Source organism: Vombatus ursinus, unplaced genomic scaffold (genome assembly GCF_900497805.2).
Source record: "Vombatus ursinus unplaced genomic scaffold, bare-nosed wombat genome assembly UNPS02011572.1, whole genome shotgun sequence".
NCBI lineage: Eukaryota > Metazoa > Chordata > Mammalia > Diprotodontia > Vombatidae > Vombatus > Vombatus ursinus.
The window spans coordinates 979,047-999,401 of NW_020951350.1; the positions used below are offsets into that span (position 1 = coordinate 979,047).

At 37.1% G+C, this 20,355-nt stretch overlaps 1 protein-coding gene across 2 annotated transcripts in view; it reads left to right on the forward strand.

The window, feature by feature from the left end:
• The window catches only part of CLMN (calmin), a 158,037-nt gene that overhangs the window by 75,389 nt on the left and 62,293 nt on the right, over nucleotides 1-20,355 (forward strand). For both annotated transcript variants that reach the window (XM_027856590.1, XM_027856589.1), the window contains exon 2: nucleotides 17,032-17,093. In XM_027856590.1, coding sequence (XP_027712391.1) covers nucleotides 17,032-17,093 — 62 coding nt within the window. The remainder of the gene's footprint in view (nucleotides 1-17,031; nucleotides 17,094-20,355) is intronic.

Below are 20,355 nucleotides of genomic sequence, written 5' to 3' on the forward strand. Positions count from 1 at the left end.
GTGTGTGTGTGTGTGTGTGTGTGTGTGTGTGTGTGTGTGTGTGTGTGGTTGTTAATCTTACATTTACATTTTTGTAATCATCATAAATATTGCCTTCCAGGCTCTGCTTACTTTACCTTGTACTTTGCATCAGTTCATATAAGTCTTTCCATATTTCTCTGAATTTATTATGTTCATAATTTTTTAGCCATTCATACCCCAGTTGATGGGCATCCACTTTTATTTTCAGTTCTTCCTATCATGAAAAATGTCACAGGGCTGTTGTGATTGTATAAATAAGACTGTAAAACTGGTGTTCTTTTAGTGATACTCTGGCTGCTAATCATGGAATACCATGATCAAGAAGAATCATTCTTGTATATAACCTAAAAAGCAAAGAAAAGATGAATGATGAGTATAACTAGGCTGTTTTCTGTAAACTGTATTATTACTGTGGCATATTTTTTCATAGGAGAAATGGTGTCAAAGACTTTAAGACTGGAATGAGTGGGCTGGTCGTATAGTAAAAATGACGGATAACAAGACAGCCTAAGAACATTAGTCTTGGTTCCCCCCACCCCCCCAAAGAAAACCTTGGAGATAATAAAAGAACAAGAAGACATGTAAAATTAAGTGGATCCACTGTATAGGAATGGACAAGAATCCTAAAAGATGAGAAGATGTGGCTGTGTCACTGTACTGACATAGGGGTTATCACCCTAATGACATCCTTTCAAATAGATGAAGGGGTCCAATTTACATAGTCAGCTTTCAGCTCAGACAATTATCTTGCCCTTTCTGACTGAGAGGGATGTTCATATTTTGAAAAAGGGATCACTTTGTTATTACACTAACTCTTTGTCATCTTGTCTCAACTCAAACTTTGTGGCCTTAGGACCTCTTTACACTCTTAAAAATTAAGAACTCCAAGGAGCTTTTATTTATGTGGGTTATATCTATCTAATTTTACCATATAAAAAATTAAAACGGTTTAACATTTATCAGTTTAAAAATACATTTTAACGTAGCATATTTTTATGAAAAATAACTTTTTCTGAAACAAAAGTTTAGTAAGAAGAGTAACGTTGTTCTATGTGTTTTTGCAAATCTCTTTAAATGTCTGGCTTAATAGACAACAGCCAGATTCTCCTATCTTCTTCTGCATGTAATCTGTTGAGATATGCTGTTCTGATTGAAGTATGTGATGAAAATCTGGCCTCACACAGATAGACAGATGGAAAGGGGAGGAGCATTTTATTAGGCAAATATTGTCTTAGTATTATTATGAAAATAATTTCGACTTCTAGGACCCCCGAGAAGGTCTCAGGGACCTTTATATGGGATTTACAGGCCACACACACCCTGAGAACTACTGAGTTAGAAAATGATTAGTGACATAGAAGAGGTCAAAATAAAGTGACCGGAGAAACTTGGAGAAATTGCTTTTAGCTAAATCAGAAAAGGCTTCTTGGAGGAGTGGGGACCTCAGCTGAGCCTTTCAGCAATGGAAGGATATCACTAGCAACATTTGGTAATAAGGAATGAATGTGTTCTAGGCCTGGGGAATCTTTGTCATAAAAGCACTGAGGTGTGGGAGAAAGTAGGATGAAGTAAGTGGAGAATTTATAAAAGTTCTAAAGATGATATTGCACCTGCTTTTCTTGTGTTAGGGGTAGGCACGTGAGGCAAGATAGAATGCTGGTCCTGGAGTCAGGAAAACTTGAGTTTAAAATCCAGCTTAGAGTAATCTGGGCAAGTCACTCAACCCCTGTCTGCTTCAGTTCTCTTATCTGTAAAATGGGAAGAATAATAGCATCTACCTCCAAAGATTGTTGTGAGGATAAAATGAGGTTTTTTTTAAAAGCACTGTATAAATGCTAGCTGTTATTATTATGAAGAAAAATGCTTTGGAGCATCTACTCATTATTACCAAGAGACCAATAAGCTTTAACTGAAATCCTGGTCAGTGGAATGCATTTATAAAATACTTTTCTGAGCCTCTGTAAGTCAGTGTCTGGAAAAAGGACATAGTGCCAATCCACCAGGGAGTTTGCTGTTGCTGGCTTTGGGAAACCTAAAATATCATTGTACATAAATGGTAATTGAAAAAAAAATCTATATTCCTTTAAAAACAACTCCCCTTAGCCCCCTACAAAGCAAAGAAAGAAAGAAAAAAAAAACACAAACTAGCATGGTATGTGTATAAATAGCTGTTAGAGAGACTGTGTGGTGTACTTCAAAGAACTGCCATTCTGAAAGTCTGTACTCAGGTTATGGTCCCAAGTTTGCTTAACAAGCCTTGGAACCTTGGACAGGTGACTTTGTGTCTGCTTCTCAGCTTCCTCTTCCCCAGCTATAGAATGAAAGTTTTGAATTAGATGATTTCTAAGGCCTCTTCCATTTTTTAAGTTAGAGTATAAATAACATATTCCATTTTTTTGTTAGAGAGTAAAGTGCTGTGAATTCAAATGAGAAAAAATTAGTTGAGAAATTAAGAGGTGAAATTTGAGAGTGGGGAGATTACATTGCAATTGCACGGAGCAGCATCAGCAAAGCTATGGAGTTGGGAAAGTGTGGGACATGTACAGATGATGTTTCACATTCAAGTTTGGCTAGAGCATAGAATATATGAGGGGAATTAGTGTGAGATAAGGTTGAAGTTAGAGCTAAACTCTAGAGCAGAGGCTGTGGCCACATTGCAGAGTAGGACAGAACCAGATTAAAACATAAATGGAAAATACTCAACAAAATTTTAAAAAATACAATAAAAGATAGATATCATTACATTTTAAAACTAAGTCAATAGACAACCTGCAGGGATTCTTATTTGCCCCATGTTCTATTTGAGTTTGATACCCTTACTCTAAAAGACCTTGCATGCGGCACCAAGAAGGTTGGCTTTTTATTAATTAGACCAGGGTGTTCTTTTTACTTAGAAACACAGGAACTCATCCCACAGCTCCTATGCCTTAGAGCTAGGACACAAAGCCAAGTCTCCAGGCCTGGCCTCAGAGAAGAAATGAGAAAGTGTACCTCTTTTCCTTCTTTGCAGGGGTGGGGGACTATGGGTGTGGAACGTTGTACTTGCTTTTGCTGAACTATTTTTTGTGTGTTTCTTTTTCAAGTAAGGGATGACTTGTTGTATGGGGGATAGATTTGGAAATGAAGGGGATATAAAAATAAAAGGTAGAGAAGCACTGTGGTATGGTGAATAGGGAATTGGATTTGAGTCAGGAAGGTCTAAGTTCAAATCTTGTTCCTGATACTTAACTGTGACCCAGGACAAGTCATTTAGCTTCTGGGCCTCAGTTTCCTTGTCTATAAAATGAGGAAGTTGAACTTAGTGGCCTCTTAAGGCTCCTTCTGGTTTTAAATCTATGATCCTATGATATCAATAAATTTTTTCAAATAAGTTTTACATTTTTAAAAATTAGAACCAGGTCTCTGGATTTCAAATTTGGTACAATACTCTTTCCACCAAACCATGCTGTCTTTCAGAATGTTAGAAGCAAGTCAGAAAATGGCCTCTCGCCATCATTTCCTTCCAGGGCCCCCTGGGTCATGGCCCCAGCATGAGTTCTTCCTCTTTGGATAAGACATACTGCATAACCTTGCCCAGGCTAACCATATGGCATGCATAATGATTATTTTATATTGTTGTTATCGCTCTCTAGTCACCCAGTAAACCCACCACAGTCTCCACAAACTGTACGTAACAGGGCCAGGCTCTGCCAGAAAATGGGTTTTTGACACCTTTACAATGTGATAGATGCAGAGGAAGAAAGGACCCATTGGATTTATGGATGCTATATAAAGTTTACAAAGTCTCACCAATCCCTAGTTGGGAAAAATGTCCTCAGCTGGGAGGCAGCTCAGACAGGGTGAGGCACAGAGCTAGCTGTTGGCAGACTCAGAGGAGGAAGGAAGGTGGTGCCCTTCCCAGGGCTGTTGCCCTCCAGAGAGATTTCAGAATGAATGAATGTCTGGAGATGCCTGTGTTCTTAGCTTGTCTATTCTGTGGTGATCCTGATGTCAGGAAGCCTGTTGTTTGGTACTTTGTGGCAGTATCATTCCAGTATTCTGAGTTGTTTTCCTCTGACAAATCAGTTTAATTTTTAGAGGTTTGTTCACTAATTGGCCTTGGCCAGGATGAGAAGCAGAGTTACCCAGAACCAAGCTTATTTGAATTTAGAAAGGACTAGAGATCTCAATTAATTGACATATATAAAGTGCTTTGCAAAACTTAATACTGTACATAAATGCTAGCTATTAGCTCACTTAGATCACAAGATTTAGAGCTAGAATGAAGGGCTCTTAGAAATATCATTTAGCCCAACTCCTTTTTCACAGAGGAGGTTAAATGACTTGCCCCAGGTGACACAGGTAATAAGTACCAGAATTAAGATTCAAACCCACATCCTCTGACTCCAAATAAACTGCTCTATCCACGACAATTGCTATTCTAGAAATATGTATGGACAGAAACACATACCTGAGGACAGATAGACAATGGAACTGGAATCCCGAAAGGTTAGTTATTTTAGGAAGCTCTTGTAACTTTTGGCATGGCACTCCTCTCCTTACTATCCTCACTCTCTCACTATTGACTCTCACAGAGAGTCTAACTTCAGCCAAGTTTCTGACCTCTCTTGATGACCAGTCTGGCTCTAACCCGTCTTTCTAGCCTTGTATCATAATGATTTACCCAGTGTTGTATATTGCAACCAAACTAGACTGCTAGTTATTTCCTACACATGTCTCTGTACTACTTCTTTAAGATGTCCCTTGGAGAGTTCATCTATTCTTATGGCTTGAAGTATAACCTCTAAGTTGATGGATGACTCTCTATGTTTCTGATCCTGTTTGCCATCCTCTTCCTTGAATTCCTTTCTTGATAGCTTTTGCTAAACCATTCTAATTTCCTGTTCTGCTGGCACTTCAAACTCAATGTGACTAAAACCTAACTTCTCAGCTTGTATACCCCACCCCTTACACACACACACACACACACACACACACACACACACACACACACTCTCTCTCTCTCTCTCTCTCTCTCTCTCTCTCTCTCTGTCTCTCTTTCTCTCTTTCCCCCCCTTTTGAAATCTTCTTTGGCTAATCCTTCTTCATTCTCCACATCTCATCAGTCACCAAACTCCCTTCCCACCCCAGTGGCTATTATCTATTGTTACCACTTGTCTGAAATATTACTATAGCCTCCTACCTGAGTTCTCCCTTCAGTACATCCTCTTTACCTTGGCAAGACAATTTGTCTCTAGAAATGGCATTTCATCAGACATTTTTAACAGATTCTAGTTTCCTATCATGAAACTCAGTCTCTACTACCTAGTTTTCATTGTCTTTTATAATTTAGCACCATCATATTGATCTCATGTAGAGAACAAAGCAGTGGGTATAGAATCAGAAAACTTGAGTTTGAATTCTTTTTCTTGTTTCGTTTTTTTGTTATACAATTTATTTATTTATTTTTAGTTTTCAACATTCACTTCTGTAAGATTTTGAGTTTTAAATTTTCTCTCCCTTCCTCTCCTCTCCCCTCCCCAAGATGGCATGCAATCTGATAGAGGCTCCACTTATACATTCATATTAAGCATATTTTCACATTAGTCATGATGTAAAGAAGAATTAGAACCAATGGGAGAAACCAGAAGAAAGAAGAATCCAAACAAAACAACAAAAGAAAAGGAGAGCAAATAGTATGCTTCCATCTGCTTGAGTTCTATTTCTGCCACTATGTGATCCTTGGGAAAGTTAAATATTAATTAATTAATTTCAGTTTCCTTTTCCTGGGGTAGCCAATTAGAGGCATGGAAGAGGTAGTCTCTAGGTTTCCTTCAAGGATCCTCCAAAGACTGAAAGGACTGGAATTTAAGAATACTTTGAAGGACCAAGCAAATTTTTTGCATCAAATGACATGTCTACTTCTTTTCGTGCATTAATCCTATGACCTATTCAGTCTTTTCTCCTATAACTCCCTAATACCAACACTGTACCAGCCAGCTATCTTCCTAAGGTCCCATAGGCATAAGATTCCTGTTCCATCTTGTGTCCATTATCTGTGTGGTATATCCCTTGCTTGGAATGTTCTTCCAAATTCTACCTATTTGTTAAGGCCCATCTTAAGTCCTGCAGTCTCTCAAAGGCTTTATCATTTCAGCTTTAATTAATAAATTATTTTCCAAATTTCAACTTTCACAAACACTTATATAGTACTTATGGTCTTACATTTTACCTCTGTTGCAGGGCTGTTGTGAGGCTGAAATGAGGTACTATTTGTAAAGCACTTTGTAGATCTTAAAGTAAATGGTAATTATTATTATTGTCTTGTTCACCTCAGTTTGTATGGTTCAATGGGCTATTAATAGCGCTTTATGGTAGAGAGAGAACATTCTCCCAAAACAACTCTCTAAGACAGGTAATATTAGTGTTTATATACCCATTTTACAAATGAAGAAATCTAGTTCCTAAAAGGGGGAAAAAAAAAAACTTTGTCCAGGAACACAGAGATAGTCAGTATTTGAACTCACAATCTCTTACTCCAGATCAGTGATTCCAAATATTTTATCACTCAAGAACCTAAATATCCACAAATAATTTGGCCTCTCCAACTTTTGACTCATTTTCGTATTCAAGATTTTCCACATACGTCTTAGGTCATAGAGTGATAGATCCAGAGCTGGGAGGGACCTCAGAGCTCATCTGTGATTCCACGATCTCATCCAGCCTCCTCATTTTAAAGCGAGATAACTGAGGCAGTGTTAAATGATTTACTCAGAGTTAACCCAACTAGGCAATGGTAGAGCCTGGGCTAGAAATCCAGGATACTTGACTACCAGTTCAGGGCTTTTTCTACCACAGATATCTCTCCTTCCTCTCAATTCATGGTTGCTTTGTCTTATCCCTCCCTTCTCATATTCTACCTTACACTGTTATTACTTGTATTCCTGTCTTATCTCCCCTGCCAGATAAAGTTCTTTGAAGTTAGGCACTGTGTTGTTTTGGCGCTGTTGTTCTTTTTTTTTTTCCCCATCTCAGTATTCTTTAGTACCAAGCAAAAGGACACACACACAAAACAACACATAAGGAATTTCTCAATCTGATTAATGATTAAGTTTAGTTAAATACATATTTTTATTGCAAAAAAAGTTTTGCATTATGTTTGGTGAAGGAGAGACCAGAAAATAATTTCTCAATTAAAAGACATCATCTATGAGAACTATCAGAAATTTTACCTTAGGTAAGATACTTTACCTCCCTGTGCCTCAGTTTCCTCCCCTGTGAAATGAGGGGATTTCTAAAATTCCTTCCAGCTCACAATCTTATGAATATCTCTTCCTTTTCTCTGCCTCTACCTCCTTCACCATTCCACTGTGGTTCCTTGCCCTGTCGTCTCCACCTACATAGCAAAGAAATAATTGGAATTGGTTATTCAGCCATTCTGAGATATTGATAATGATAAGCATACAGTAGTTCCCACCTGTTCCTCTTAAAGGGAAAAATTATGAGGGAATATAGTAGCATATGTAATACTATTCACTGTCTCCTCAGTTAAATAGATCAAAAAGTAAAATATTAAAATTTGATTTATGGAGGCTACTTACCTCATAATTAGAGAGGGGAGGAGAAAAAGTCTTCCTTAAAAATACTCTAACCTTTATTTCCCAAGGGATAGATTGACTCTTATTTTCTTATTGCTTAAGAATCATGCAGTGGTTTTCAGTGCATGTAATATGTTCTCTTGTTTTGTTGAAATCCAAAACTGGGTAATTTAATAGTTTTCTGGTTAGTACATTTCAGGAAAAGTAATGAAAGTCATAACTGAAGCTTAAGAAGTTACCATGTTCGGTTTTACTGGGTGCCTTCTCCATTATTAGTCAATGCACTTGATCTTTGAAAACTTTTTCCATTAGGAAACTGTCTGACACATTCCAATAGTATCTTCAGGACTCAATTGATAGAGTAGGAAAAAAAAATCTGGGTGATCACTGGGTGTTTCATACAGGCAAAGCAAATAGGCAATTAGCTAAGATACTCCCCATGTGGAGATAGCCAAGGAGGAGATAGATAGTAGGGGGGTCACTTTAAAAAATAAGTGCAAAAAATAGTTTAATACCAGAATATTACACTTTTCATGGGATATCTGTGTTATAGTGGCTGAACTTGGAGTTAGGAAGATCCAAGTTCAGATCCTACCTCAGATATTTAGTAGCTATACATCCTGGGACAGGTCACTTAACCCTCCCTTACCCTCAATTTTATCATCTAAAATGGGGGTAACAAGAATGACATCTAGGCTGAAAAGTGGGTACAGTGAATAGAGAACTGGGCCGAGGGTGAGGAAGACCTGAGTTCAAATCCAGCCTCAGACGCTTCCTAGCTGTGTAACCCTGAACAAGTCACTTAACTGCTGTTTGCCACCATTTTCTCAACTCTAAAATGGAGATAATAATAGCACCTACCTTGCAGAGTTGTTTTGAAGGTCAGATGAGATATTTGTAAAAAGGTTTTACTTAGCACAGTGCCTGGCACATAGTACATGCTACCGAAATGTAAATCTTTAAACTCTTAAGTGACTTGTCAATGAACTACAAGTGATAGAGCTGTGGGATATGAATCCAGGTCTTCTGACACACAATCCAGTACTGTTGCCACTCTACTACACTGAGTGACTCATATTTAATTTTTCAAGGGTTCATGTAGGAGTTGTATAAAAAGAGTCATGAGACTTCTTTGCAAACACAGGAAAGTATCCTAGAAATGCTAGAGAGGATGCCATACTCACCTTGCCTGTGCTATGCAATGAAACAACCATAAGCAAGGTGGGAATGAGCAGTTAAAGCTATCCCACAGATGAAGTCCTAGCTAAGGTTTTCTTTTTTATCCCCATTAGTTAACGACATACGAGAGCTGGCAAGAAAGCAACCCCTCCATTTCTACTGCTCTCTTATCTCTCCTTGCATAGGAAAGGAGGAAAAAGAGTTTTTTTCCCTCATTGAAGGTGAAATACACTTGAGTTCAACATCATTTATGAGATTATTAAGGGGGAAAATAAAACAAAGTACAAAAGCTTATTTGAAGAAATACTCAGTTAATCCTGTCTGACCTTGTCTCACTAGGATTAAAAGAAAGGGGTATTCTGCCACCTGTTTTTGGCAGAGCTGAGGACATCAACATCCCTTAAAGGTTAGGGAAAAGATAGAGAAAAAACAACCCTCCAGTAGGGTTGCGATGTGCAGGTGTGGCCCAGAATAGAAAGGGGCTCACAACGTGATTTCAAGGACCTGATTGTGTCATAGATTTTGATCACCCAACCCATCATTGTTCTCTAACACTCAAGACTTCCCTAAGAGATATGACTACAGTACAGGGTCCTATGACTTAGAGTTACAAAGGACCTTAGGGATTGCCTAATCCAATCCTCTCATTTTACAGATCAGGAAACTGAGACTTAGGTTCAGTGACTTGCCCTGAGTTACACAGGGAGTAAGCAAAACTCTAATGATCATTCCATTACACCACAATACCTCAAAGATCTACCAAAGGTAGCATGCTATATTAAGGCCTTAATTTTTCTCATTTTGCAGAGAAATATATAGAATGTTCAAGGAATGCCAATACATTCTTCTAAGTTATATCATAAGTTATATCATGTAGTACATTGGGAAGAATATGCAGTTAGACATCAGACACCCAGAATTCTGCCTTTTACTTAGTATGTGACCATAGGCAAGTCATTTTCCCTCTTTAGAACATCAGTTTCCTCCTTGGAAAATGATGGTGCTCTCCTAAAGTGGATCTCCAAGGTACCTTACAGTTACAATTTGAAAGCTATGATTTGGGAACAGAGTGGTGTATAGCTTTCCTTTTTTAGGTTTTTAGAAGAGAGATGCAGTTCATGCTCAGAGGGACCTAACCTAGTTATAAATTACAACTATCAAAACCAAGGATTCACCAAGGATATTGTTAATCTGTGACTTGGACACCTTGCTTTCTGCCCCAACGTGGGCTTCCATTGTTTCTTACTCTGTTAGGTGAAGGGAGTTAGTGTTTTCTTTTTTACAAATGTATCAGTACAGGGTAAGTGGAATCCAGGTGCCTTTGAATATACCAGTTGTGTTTAAGCTAGATTAGGATGCACGTAGGATTCAGCACAATTCCTTCATTGCCTAGCAATTACATTTATGAATGTATCAATCAGCCTGACTTTTTGTCCACATGTCCTTTTCCATTGTTGACAAGATGCTTGTCTGACTAGACTACCTCAGGTGACATGGTGAAGGGAATCATTTGTATTTATTTTTCCAAGTGTAAAGTCCTAAAGCAAAAATAAACAAGCTCCAGACAGTCTTTAAAAAAAAAAAAATATTGGTGCAGCTAGGTGGCACAGTGGATAGAGCACTGGGCCTGGAGTCAGGAGGACCTGAGTTCAAATCCGGCCTCAGACCACAAATGCTTGACACTTACTAGCTGTGTGACCCTGGGCAAGTCACTTAACCCCAATTGCCTAAAAAAATAAAAATTAAGAAAAATTAAGGAAAAAAAAGCCAAGCAGAGCACTTTGTATTAAAAAAATATATATATATGTATATATATATGTATTAAATGCTTTCCCTCAGCTCTACTCCTCCTACTGACCTGCCTGACTTTTTTTAAGTCGCAGCTAAAATCTCACCTTCTGCAGGAAGCCTCCTCTAATCCCTCTTAATTCCAGTGCCTTCCCTCTGTTAATTATTTTCTATTTATCCTGTATATAGCTTGCTTTGTATCTATTTGTTTGCATGTTCTCTCCCCTCTTAGATTGTAAGCTTGTTGAGGGCAGGTGCTGTTTTGTTTTCTTAATTTTTGTATCCCTAGTGCTTAGCACAGTGCCTGACACATAGTAGGTACTTAAAAATGTTTATTGATTGATATTTTTCAATCAGCAAAAATTCACTTTCTCTCCCTCTATTCCTTCTAATTGAGAAAGAAAAAAAAAACAGAAGTCCTGTCACAAACACATATGATTGAACAAAACAAATTTCCAAATTATTCACGTAAAAAAAAAGTCTCATCCTGCACTCAGAGTCCTTCAGCACTCAGTTAGGAGTGGTGGCATGATTCATCACGAGTCCTCTGGAATTGTGGTTGATCATTATACCAATTCATAAGTCTTTCAAAGTTGTTCATCTTTACAACATTGTTGTCATCGTACAGATTGTTCTCTAAGTTCTGATCGCTTCACTTACAAGTTCATACAAGTTTTCCAGGTTTCTCTGAAATCATCCCCTTCATTATTTCCTTAAGCACAATAGTATTTCATTACATTCACATGCCATAACTTGTTCAGCTATTCCCCAATTGATGGGCATTGCCTCAGTTTCCAATTCTTTGCTACCATAAAAAGAACTGCAATAAATATTGTACATCCTTAGATGTACGAATAGAAACAAATTGTTTTGTTTAAGATTAGTATCTCCTTTAAACTGCCCTCCTCCTTATTCCCAATTCCCCTTTCCCTTCTACCCTTTTCCACTTGTTTGCGATAGAACACCTTATCCCCTCATCTCCCTGTTGAATGAAACATATATCTATACCCAGCTGTGTGTTTTCCCTACTTTGACTAGTTCTAATGAAAATTACTTTCATGTATCAGTTTCTTCCCCACACCCCACATCCCTTTCTCCTTGTTTATATGGACTTCTGCTTATGCACCCTGACTAAAGGGAGTATTTTTCCTAAACTTCCTCTCCCTCCCCTAACCCCTGCCCCTTATGTGTTCCTTTTTACCTCTCTTTGCAGTCTTCTTTTAAGATCATCAGGACCATAACAGAACCACTCCCTGGCCCTCTAGACTCCTTTTATGTCCCCTGATGGTAATAAGGTTCAGAGGGGACATATTTATCATCTCCCCATATTACAGTGTAAACAGTTTATCCATATTTATTACCTTAGTATTGTTCACTCATGTTTAACTCTTACAGGCTTCTCTTGATGCCTGTGTTTTCACTTCAGAATTTCTATGTAGTTCTTTTCTTTTTATTAGGAATGCTTAGAAATTCTTTATTTCATTAAAGATCCTTTTTTTTCCTTGTAGGATTGTACTCAAGTTTCTGGGTAAGTTATTCTTGTTGTAAGCCTATATCTTTTGCCTTCTGAAATATCATATTCCAAGGTCTCTCCTCCTATATCATAATAGTTGCTAAATCATATATGGTAGTGATTGTGACCCCTTGTCACTTGAGTTCTTTATTTCTGGCTGCTTACAGTATATTTAGTTTGGGTTAGAAACTCAGAATTTTGGCTGTAATTTTCCTGAGAGTTTTATTTTTTTTTTCTTCAGAAAGTGACCAATGGATTCTTTCTATTTCCACTTTGCCATTTGATTTTAAGAGATCTGGGCAATTTTCTTTTATGATTTGTCAAAATATGATACCTAGTTTTTTGTGTTCATGGTTTTAGATGGTGATTTACGTAGGTGATTCTTAAATTATCTCTCCTCAGTCTGTTTTCTGGGTCAGTTATTTTTGCTATGAGATACCTTATATTTCTTTTCTATTTTTTCCATTTTTGACTTTAAAAAAATATCACTTGTCTCATGGGGTCATTAGGTTCTCTTTAGTCCATTCTAATTTTCAGAGAGTTACTTTTTCCTTCTGTACGGTTTTATATCTCTTCTGCTAATCTATAAATTCAGTTTATAATTCTTTTATAGCTTTCATTTGTTTTCTAATTTCTTTTTCTCAAGTGGTCACATTTCACTTATTTAAATTTTTTTTAAAATTAAGACCTTTTTCAAACTCTTGCTTCATCTCTTCTAGGAATTCTAGTTGAATTTGTGTCCAAACTGTTTTCCTTTGAGATTTTGCATGTAGATGTTTTAGATAATGGTGAGTCAAACTCAGATAGAAACAGATCCACTTAGAAAACTACATATTAACATTATCTATATGTTCTATAGGATTTTAATTTATTTTGTTAAGTATTTCCCAATTACATTTTAAACTAGTTCTCTTGGCAGCTGAATTATACTGCTGGATGAGTCAAGGTTCATAAAGATTCTGACAGGCTGCAGAATTGAACCAAGTCATCTAAGATTAAATTTAATGGAGACAGATGTTAAGTTTCATACTTGAATTCAAATAATCAACTTTACAAATGCAATATGGAACAACACAGCAACTACTTTAAAAAAAAACGACTAGAAAGCATAGGAATCAATGGAACCTTTCTGGAATAAGTAGTATCTATCTAAAACCAAGAGCAAGCATTATCTATAGTGAGAATATACTTGAAGCCTTCCCAGTAAGATCAGGGTGAAGCAAGAATGTCCATTATGACCACTATTGGAAATGCTAGCTGTAGCAATAAGGTAAGAAAAATAAATTGGAGGAATGAAAATAGATAATGAGAGAACAAAACTGTCACTCTTTGCAGATGACATGATGGCTTAAAGAACCCTAGAGAAAGCATTAAAAAACTAGTTGAAACAATTAACAACTTTAGCAGAGTTGCAGGATATAAAATAAACCCATATAAACCATCAGCATTTCTATATACTACCAACAAAACTCAGCAGGAAGAAATAGAAAGAGAAATTCCATTTAAAATAACTGCAGATGGTATAAAATACTCTGGAGTCTACCTGCCAAGACAAACCCAGGAACTATATGAGCATAATTAAAAATGCAATATGGGGGGAAGTCTGGCTAGGCAGTTATTTGGAAAAGGTCTAGGTGTTTTAATAGATTGTGTGCTCAATTATGAATCCTCAGCAGGATAGGGCAGCCAGGAAAGCTAATGAGATCTTATTCTGCTTTAAGAGAAGAATGGTGTCCAAGACCTAAAAAAGTGAAAGACCTGATAAAAAAAATCTGAAATACTTTGTTCAGTTCTGGGCATCACATTTTAGGAAGCACATTGATAAGCTGGTGAATGTTGAGAGAAAGGCTCTCTGAGGACTGATGAAAAGAACTGAGGATTGTAAAGGTTGGTGGAGATATAATACCCCTCTTCAAGTATTTGAAAGGTTATAATAGGGACTGAATGAATGAATTCTATGTGCCATCTGCTCTTCTAGGAGCTGGTGATACAAATAAGAAAGTGAAGCAGCCTCTGCCCACAAGGAACTTGAGACGTCATCCTTCTGGGGAGCGGGTGAGAGTTCAAGGAGAAAGGAAAGGAATAAGGCTGGGACAAAAATGGCTAGAGTGAAGATGAAGAAGCATGGTCACAGGGAGCATGGGGCCAAGTGCTTAGTTACTCCCAGGCATAGTCTCTGAAAGTTCAGTTTGGAGCAAGGAGCCTAGTAGGAACAGAGGGGCAGCAAAAAGGGAAGAGGTATTTTGCTTGAGTTGAATGTGGAACAGTGGGCAACAATTACATAGGCTGATTTAGACCTCGTGGCCTCAGAGGATTTTTCCAACTTAGAGATTCTGGCTAAATCCCTTGTATTAGGGAAATTAATCAGAAGTTTCTCTTCCTTGTCGATTTTTGGTGAGCTCCCTCTCTTCCTTCCTCCCTTTGACCCATCACTTCTACGAATTCCACTATGACTTTATCGCTGTAATTCTGTATTATGAGTTGAGAGGAGAGGGAGATGAATAAGGATGGAAGCTATTAGGAAGATCTCTAGAAAGATGAGTTGAAGTTGGACAGTGAGGTGGAAGAACAGGGGGAATGTAAGGGAAATGCTACTTCTCTCCCCATTAAACCAACTCAGTGGCAAAGTGGATAAAGTGCTAGGAGTCAGGAAAACCTGAGTTCAAATCTACCTTCAGACACTTACTATAGCAGTATTACTCTAAGCAAGTCATTTAACCTCTTGTCTGCCTCAGTTTCCTCAACTGTAAAATGGAAGTAATAATAACATCTACCTACTAGTGTTGTTATGAGGATGAAATGATGTATTTGTAAAGTGTTTAACAGTGATTGGCACACAGTAGGTGCTTAATAAATACTTGTTCCTTTCCTTTTGTCCTTCCTTTATAAAAGTCTTTACCCTATCATTAAAAATTCTTATCTTTTGCTTTCTTGGGATCATAAAGTAAAAGAAAAAAAATTTTAAAAATTCTTGTCCTTTACCTCATCCCCCAAACTACTGGAATCCTTATCCCAAAATGTAGGAGGTACAACCAATGATTTGAAGCTGCCATTACCAAGATGTTTTACTTATTTCAAAGAACATGGACAGAGCACTACTTATAAAAATCCCTAGCTGTAATAAGAGAAAATATATTCCTACATCTTAAGTTGGAACTTTGACTAAATTTTTCCAAAGAAATATTATAGTGATTACTATCTTTAATATTATTAGTATATTAGAAGTTGAATGGGATGAACTCTAAGGAACATTTGAACATTAAGAGTTTGTAATTAGGCCCACCTTCAGCACTAATGAGCTATATAACTTTGGGTCATTACCTGAATATTAAAAATTATACCATTGAAAAAATAGGAGACCTTATGCTTTTCATAACTCTGTTTAAAGGATGAATTCTTAATCAAACAAGGGAAAGAGGAGACTACAAAAGATGAGATAGATAATTTGGTCCATATGTAATTGAAAAACTTTTGCATGAAAAAAATTAACGCACCAAGATAAGAAGGGAATTGGTCAAATGAGAAAAAATTGTATCGTATTTCTCTGATAAATATCCAAGATGTCTAAACAATTAGAAGATACATATATGGGGAAGGGAAAAGAGTTTGCTTTCCAAGAAATCTAAACAATTAGTAGATAGATATGTGTACACACATGGAATCAAAAGCCATTCCCCAATAGATAAGTTGTCAAAGGATATAAACAAACTTCTCAAAAAAAGAATTGCAAACTATTAACAACCATATGAAGGGATGCTCCAAACCACTAATAATAAAGGAATAATAAGGGATGTTTTGATATAAAACAACCTCGAGGTTTTACCACACTCAGCAAATTTACAGTTGACAAAATTATAAGAATAGTGAATATCGGAAGGGTTGTGGAAAGATGGGCACACTAATGCATTGTTGGTTAAGCTCTGAATTTGTACAACCATCCTGGAAAACATTTTTGAACTATGCAAAGAGTGACTAAAATGTCTATATTCTTTGATTCAGAGATTCTACTTCTAGTCATATACCCCAACATAGTTATTGACTAAAAGAAAGGCTGCCCCATATACATTAAAATATTTATAGCTGCACTTTTTGTAGTAGCCAAAAACTGGAAACAAAGTAGATTCAAATTGCTTTGCCTAAACCTGTTGTGATACATGAATGGAAATATTATTGTGCAATAAGAAATAATGAATAGTATTAATTCAAAGGAACATGAAAAGACTCGTGAACTGATGTGTGGTGAAGTAAGAAGAATCAAAAAACAATATACACAGTAACTACAAAAATTAAAACTGAAGGAACAATAATAACAAAACAATCAAAAGTGAATGCAAAATTCTAGTGACCAAACCATATTACTGTTCATAAGCTTTACCTCAAAGAAGAGATATGAAAAACTACAACCTACTGTTTCTTTTCAGAGATGAGGAATCATGGATGTAAAATATTACATATGTCAGCCTTTTTTGGATATATTGGTCAGTTTTTAGAACTTTTTTTTCCTTTATTGTTAGGGATGACTCTCTGGGAGGGGATTACAGAAGGGATGGTTGGGAAATGTAGGTAATATAAAAACAAAAGATGTCAATAAAATTTTACTTTTAAAATTTTATATTTTATCTTTTCTAAATATGAATATTAGAATAGATAATCTCAAAGATGTTTTCCAGCTCTAAAATTTTCAATTCTTACAGACACACTTAGTTAAATAGACATTTATGGACATGTTAGGAGTGACTTACAGATGTGAAATTTTTATAGGGAAAACCCCTCCTGAGTTCCACACATCTGACTCTACTGACCAAATTTGGTACACAACCCCTTCATGTGTTAGAGATGACCTGTTTATAGTTTTGGATTTAATATCCAAGTTTGGCATCTCATATTTATAGATATGAGGTAAAATTTTAAGTGTGATTCTTTTCTTATCTCATGGTTATGCTTTATTTCCAGTTGAAAGGGAAAATGTTCAGAAGAGAACCTTCACACGGTGGATCAATCTTCACCTGGAAAAGGTAAACTTATGACTATACAAGAGAGGATTCTTTAGCGGGAATGGGGGAGTGGAATAGAAGACTCAGTGGGAAATGATGCTGAGGTTTTTTTTTTAATTTTAATTTCTTGTTTTTAGGCAATTGGGGTTAAGTGACTTGCCCAGGGTCACATAGCTAGTAAGTGTCAAGTGTTTGGTCTGAGGCCGGATTTGAACTCAGGGCCTACCTGACTTCAGGGCCGGTACTCAATCCACTGTGCCACCTACCTGCCCCTTGAGGTTTTTTTAAAAGACCATCATAAAACACTTTCAAAAAGGCAAACCTAACAAGCTGCTTAGTTTTCATGATTCGGCATAATTTCCTTCTAAAATTTCTCCATTAGCTTAGAAATGAGGAGGGAAATATTAGGAATATGATTGATCAGCACAATAATAACACTAACCATTCATATTTATCTAGTACTTTACTGTTGCAAAATGCTTTCCTATATCCATCAGATCTGATTTGACATTAAAATTAGCCTATGATTTTTTTTTTCTGTCTGTGTACTTAGGAAGGTTTTTGCAGTTTAAAAAAAAATGAGAGTATATTTTTTTAACATTCTGTTTTTGTGATCATCCCTTCCAGATCTAAAATTCCCAAAGTTTCACTATTGAGTTGCTCATTTGTCTTTCCAATGGAGTTTTATAAAGTCTCCTGTTATATAATCAAGGCTGGGAGTTGAAAGCCTGGAGGGTATGGATTTCTATGATTTTTTTTTAATTTGAAAGAGACGAGAAACTACGCCCAAGAAAGGAAAAGAACAGTACTGGTGTTCTCAGCACTTCTGGTGGCCTTAGTTCTATTCACCTACTAACTCTTTAGAATTACCAAACTTTTTGCAAATGTGAACAATGAGATCACATTTTTTTCTTAAAGAGAACTACTTTCTTTGTATTTATTTTAATTCAGCAGACTAATAGAACTGTGGAATATTAAAGCTGGAAATAACCTGAGAACATAGGAAGTAAGAGCTGTAGGAAACCTTAGGTCATCTCATCCAAAACTTTATTTTACTGATATGGAATTTGAAATCCAAATAGTGCAAGTAGGTATAAGCAGAAAAACCAAGGCTTTCCATTTCAATTCTTCTCATTGACCATCTTGGGAAATAACAAACTTCCATAACCCAAATATATTGTTGTTGTTTTTTAAACCCAAATGAAACCGTATTTCGTAGGTAGAACACACACTCTGCAGCTGTTCTCCCAGATCTCCATTTGCACTAGCAGGATGGGTCCCCCAAGCAAGGCTGCTTCTTGTCCCCTCAGGATTTTGATGGTTAACCCTGAGGAGTTGAACGATGTCTTTCTAATGTTATGACTCACAAGCCCTTAGAGATGTGTTCTTCGTGATTATCAATTAATATCAATTAGTCAGCCAAACTTAATTAGTCTTTAGTAAAGAGTATTTACTGAGAAGGTATAGTGAGAAGAGTTGATGCAAAACATTCCCCCTGGAAATCTGTGACACTCCTACCAATACATACAGAATCCCAGGGAAATGGACTTAAGCTTGAAGAGTACATTTGGCTGAAGGCTAAATAACTAACAGCTTCTGGATCTCCTTTAGCTGAATTTCTTAAGATGTTCCCCTATAGTATATCTTTTTCTGTTGGGATTGTTTCCACATCATTTCAGCTCCTGATTCTGATACTGTCATCTCCTGTCCTGGCCAGGTTTTCTGTTGGACAAAGATGCCAGTGGAAAGACTAATACACCCCCCCCCAATCTCTTGAAGTCTCACAAAGACGACCTCTGGCTGATGTGATGGGCAGAACCTTGAGACCAGGGAAGGGGCTAGGGTTTTCTTCTCCCCAAAATGATTCCTTCCACACTGAGCTGCCAGGTATTCAAATCCCTGGCTTCCAACATGTCCTGCTGTGGTTTTTCCTTCCTTCTTGAAGAGGACTATGGCATCAGGAAGATGATGCCATGACTTGCAAATGAATTGAATTCAAGTGAGGGAGGACTGTGCAAAATCACCAGCCTCACTTTCTCCTCCAGAGCCATCTGGGTCCAGTGGCCAGATATATATCAGAACCACGGGAGATGGCCCAGGATGCAGTGGGAGACCTTAGCCTTTTTAAGCTGAGGTCTTTCCAGATTCTCACTTTGACTGAGGCAATGCCCATTCAGTGATTAGGGCTGTGTAAGAAGTGAGTCAAGGGATAAGAACCAGAGTTCACTGGAGAGACTCCTTTTCGCTTCAGCACACACACACACACACACACACACACACACACACACACACGCACTCAAGAGAAACTATTTTGTGCCTTTATACGTGATCAATGAACATGCATTGATTTGACCCTCCTAAAGGTGGGGTTTCAATGCTGTGAATTAGAAGCAGGCTGAGAATATCTGCATTTACTCCATATATCCCACCAGAAAGGGCAAATCTCAGCATACAGCATGACCCTGTTAAATATACAATAAGAAAAAAAAATGTTCTGAAAGATCCGCCGTGTAATTAGAGGACACTGAAAAAGTATTCTTAATGGGTAGGACTCTGGACTGGTGATCATGATTCACAAAGCTTACTTTGGCCCGTGACATTTATTGAGAAGGTCACTTAAGCTTGTGCCTCATTTTCTCTCATCTATAGAATGAGTTGAACTATACCATCTACTTCTCTCATGGAGACTGTGAGTTCTTTTGATAAGAAATTGAAAGAGCCATATATTGTAACTCTGAAGAACATGAGGGTGTGGGAAGACAGAAATGCACTTTATCTAAGACATGAGAACTTCTCACATGAAGCTAGTGGTTTAATAGGGGTTCAACACAGGTGACAGCAATGCATAATAATACTTGAAAAGTGCATTACAGAATTCCAAAGTGCTGCATGATATTAGGGGTACAGGGAAGGAAAAGAAAAATAATTCCTGGTTTGGGGATGAAGTAATCTTTTGAATTGGTGTTTAATGGATGGGAGAGAATGAAAAGGAAGGATAAAAATTAATATATCATAGGTATAGAGAATATTGTCAGCCAATTCATGGAATCAAGAAAGTACAGATCAGGAAAAATGCAGTGTTGTATAATAAAAGTCCCCTGGTTTTAAGGACAAAAGACTTGGTTAAAATCTGAGCTCTCTCACTTATTAGTATGTTACCTTGGGTGAATCTCTTTGCCTCCTTGAGCATCCATCATCTGTAAAATGGAGAAAATAGTACTTGTTCTTCCTTCCTCTGAGGATTGTTGAAAAAACCAAATGAAAATATTTTGAAAATACAAAG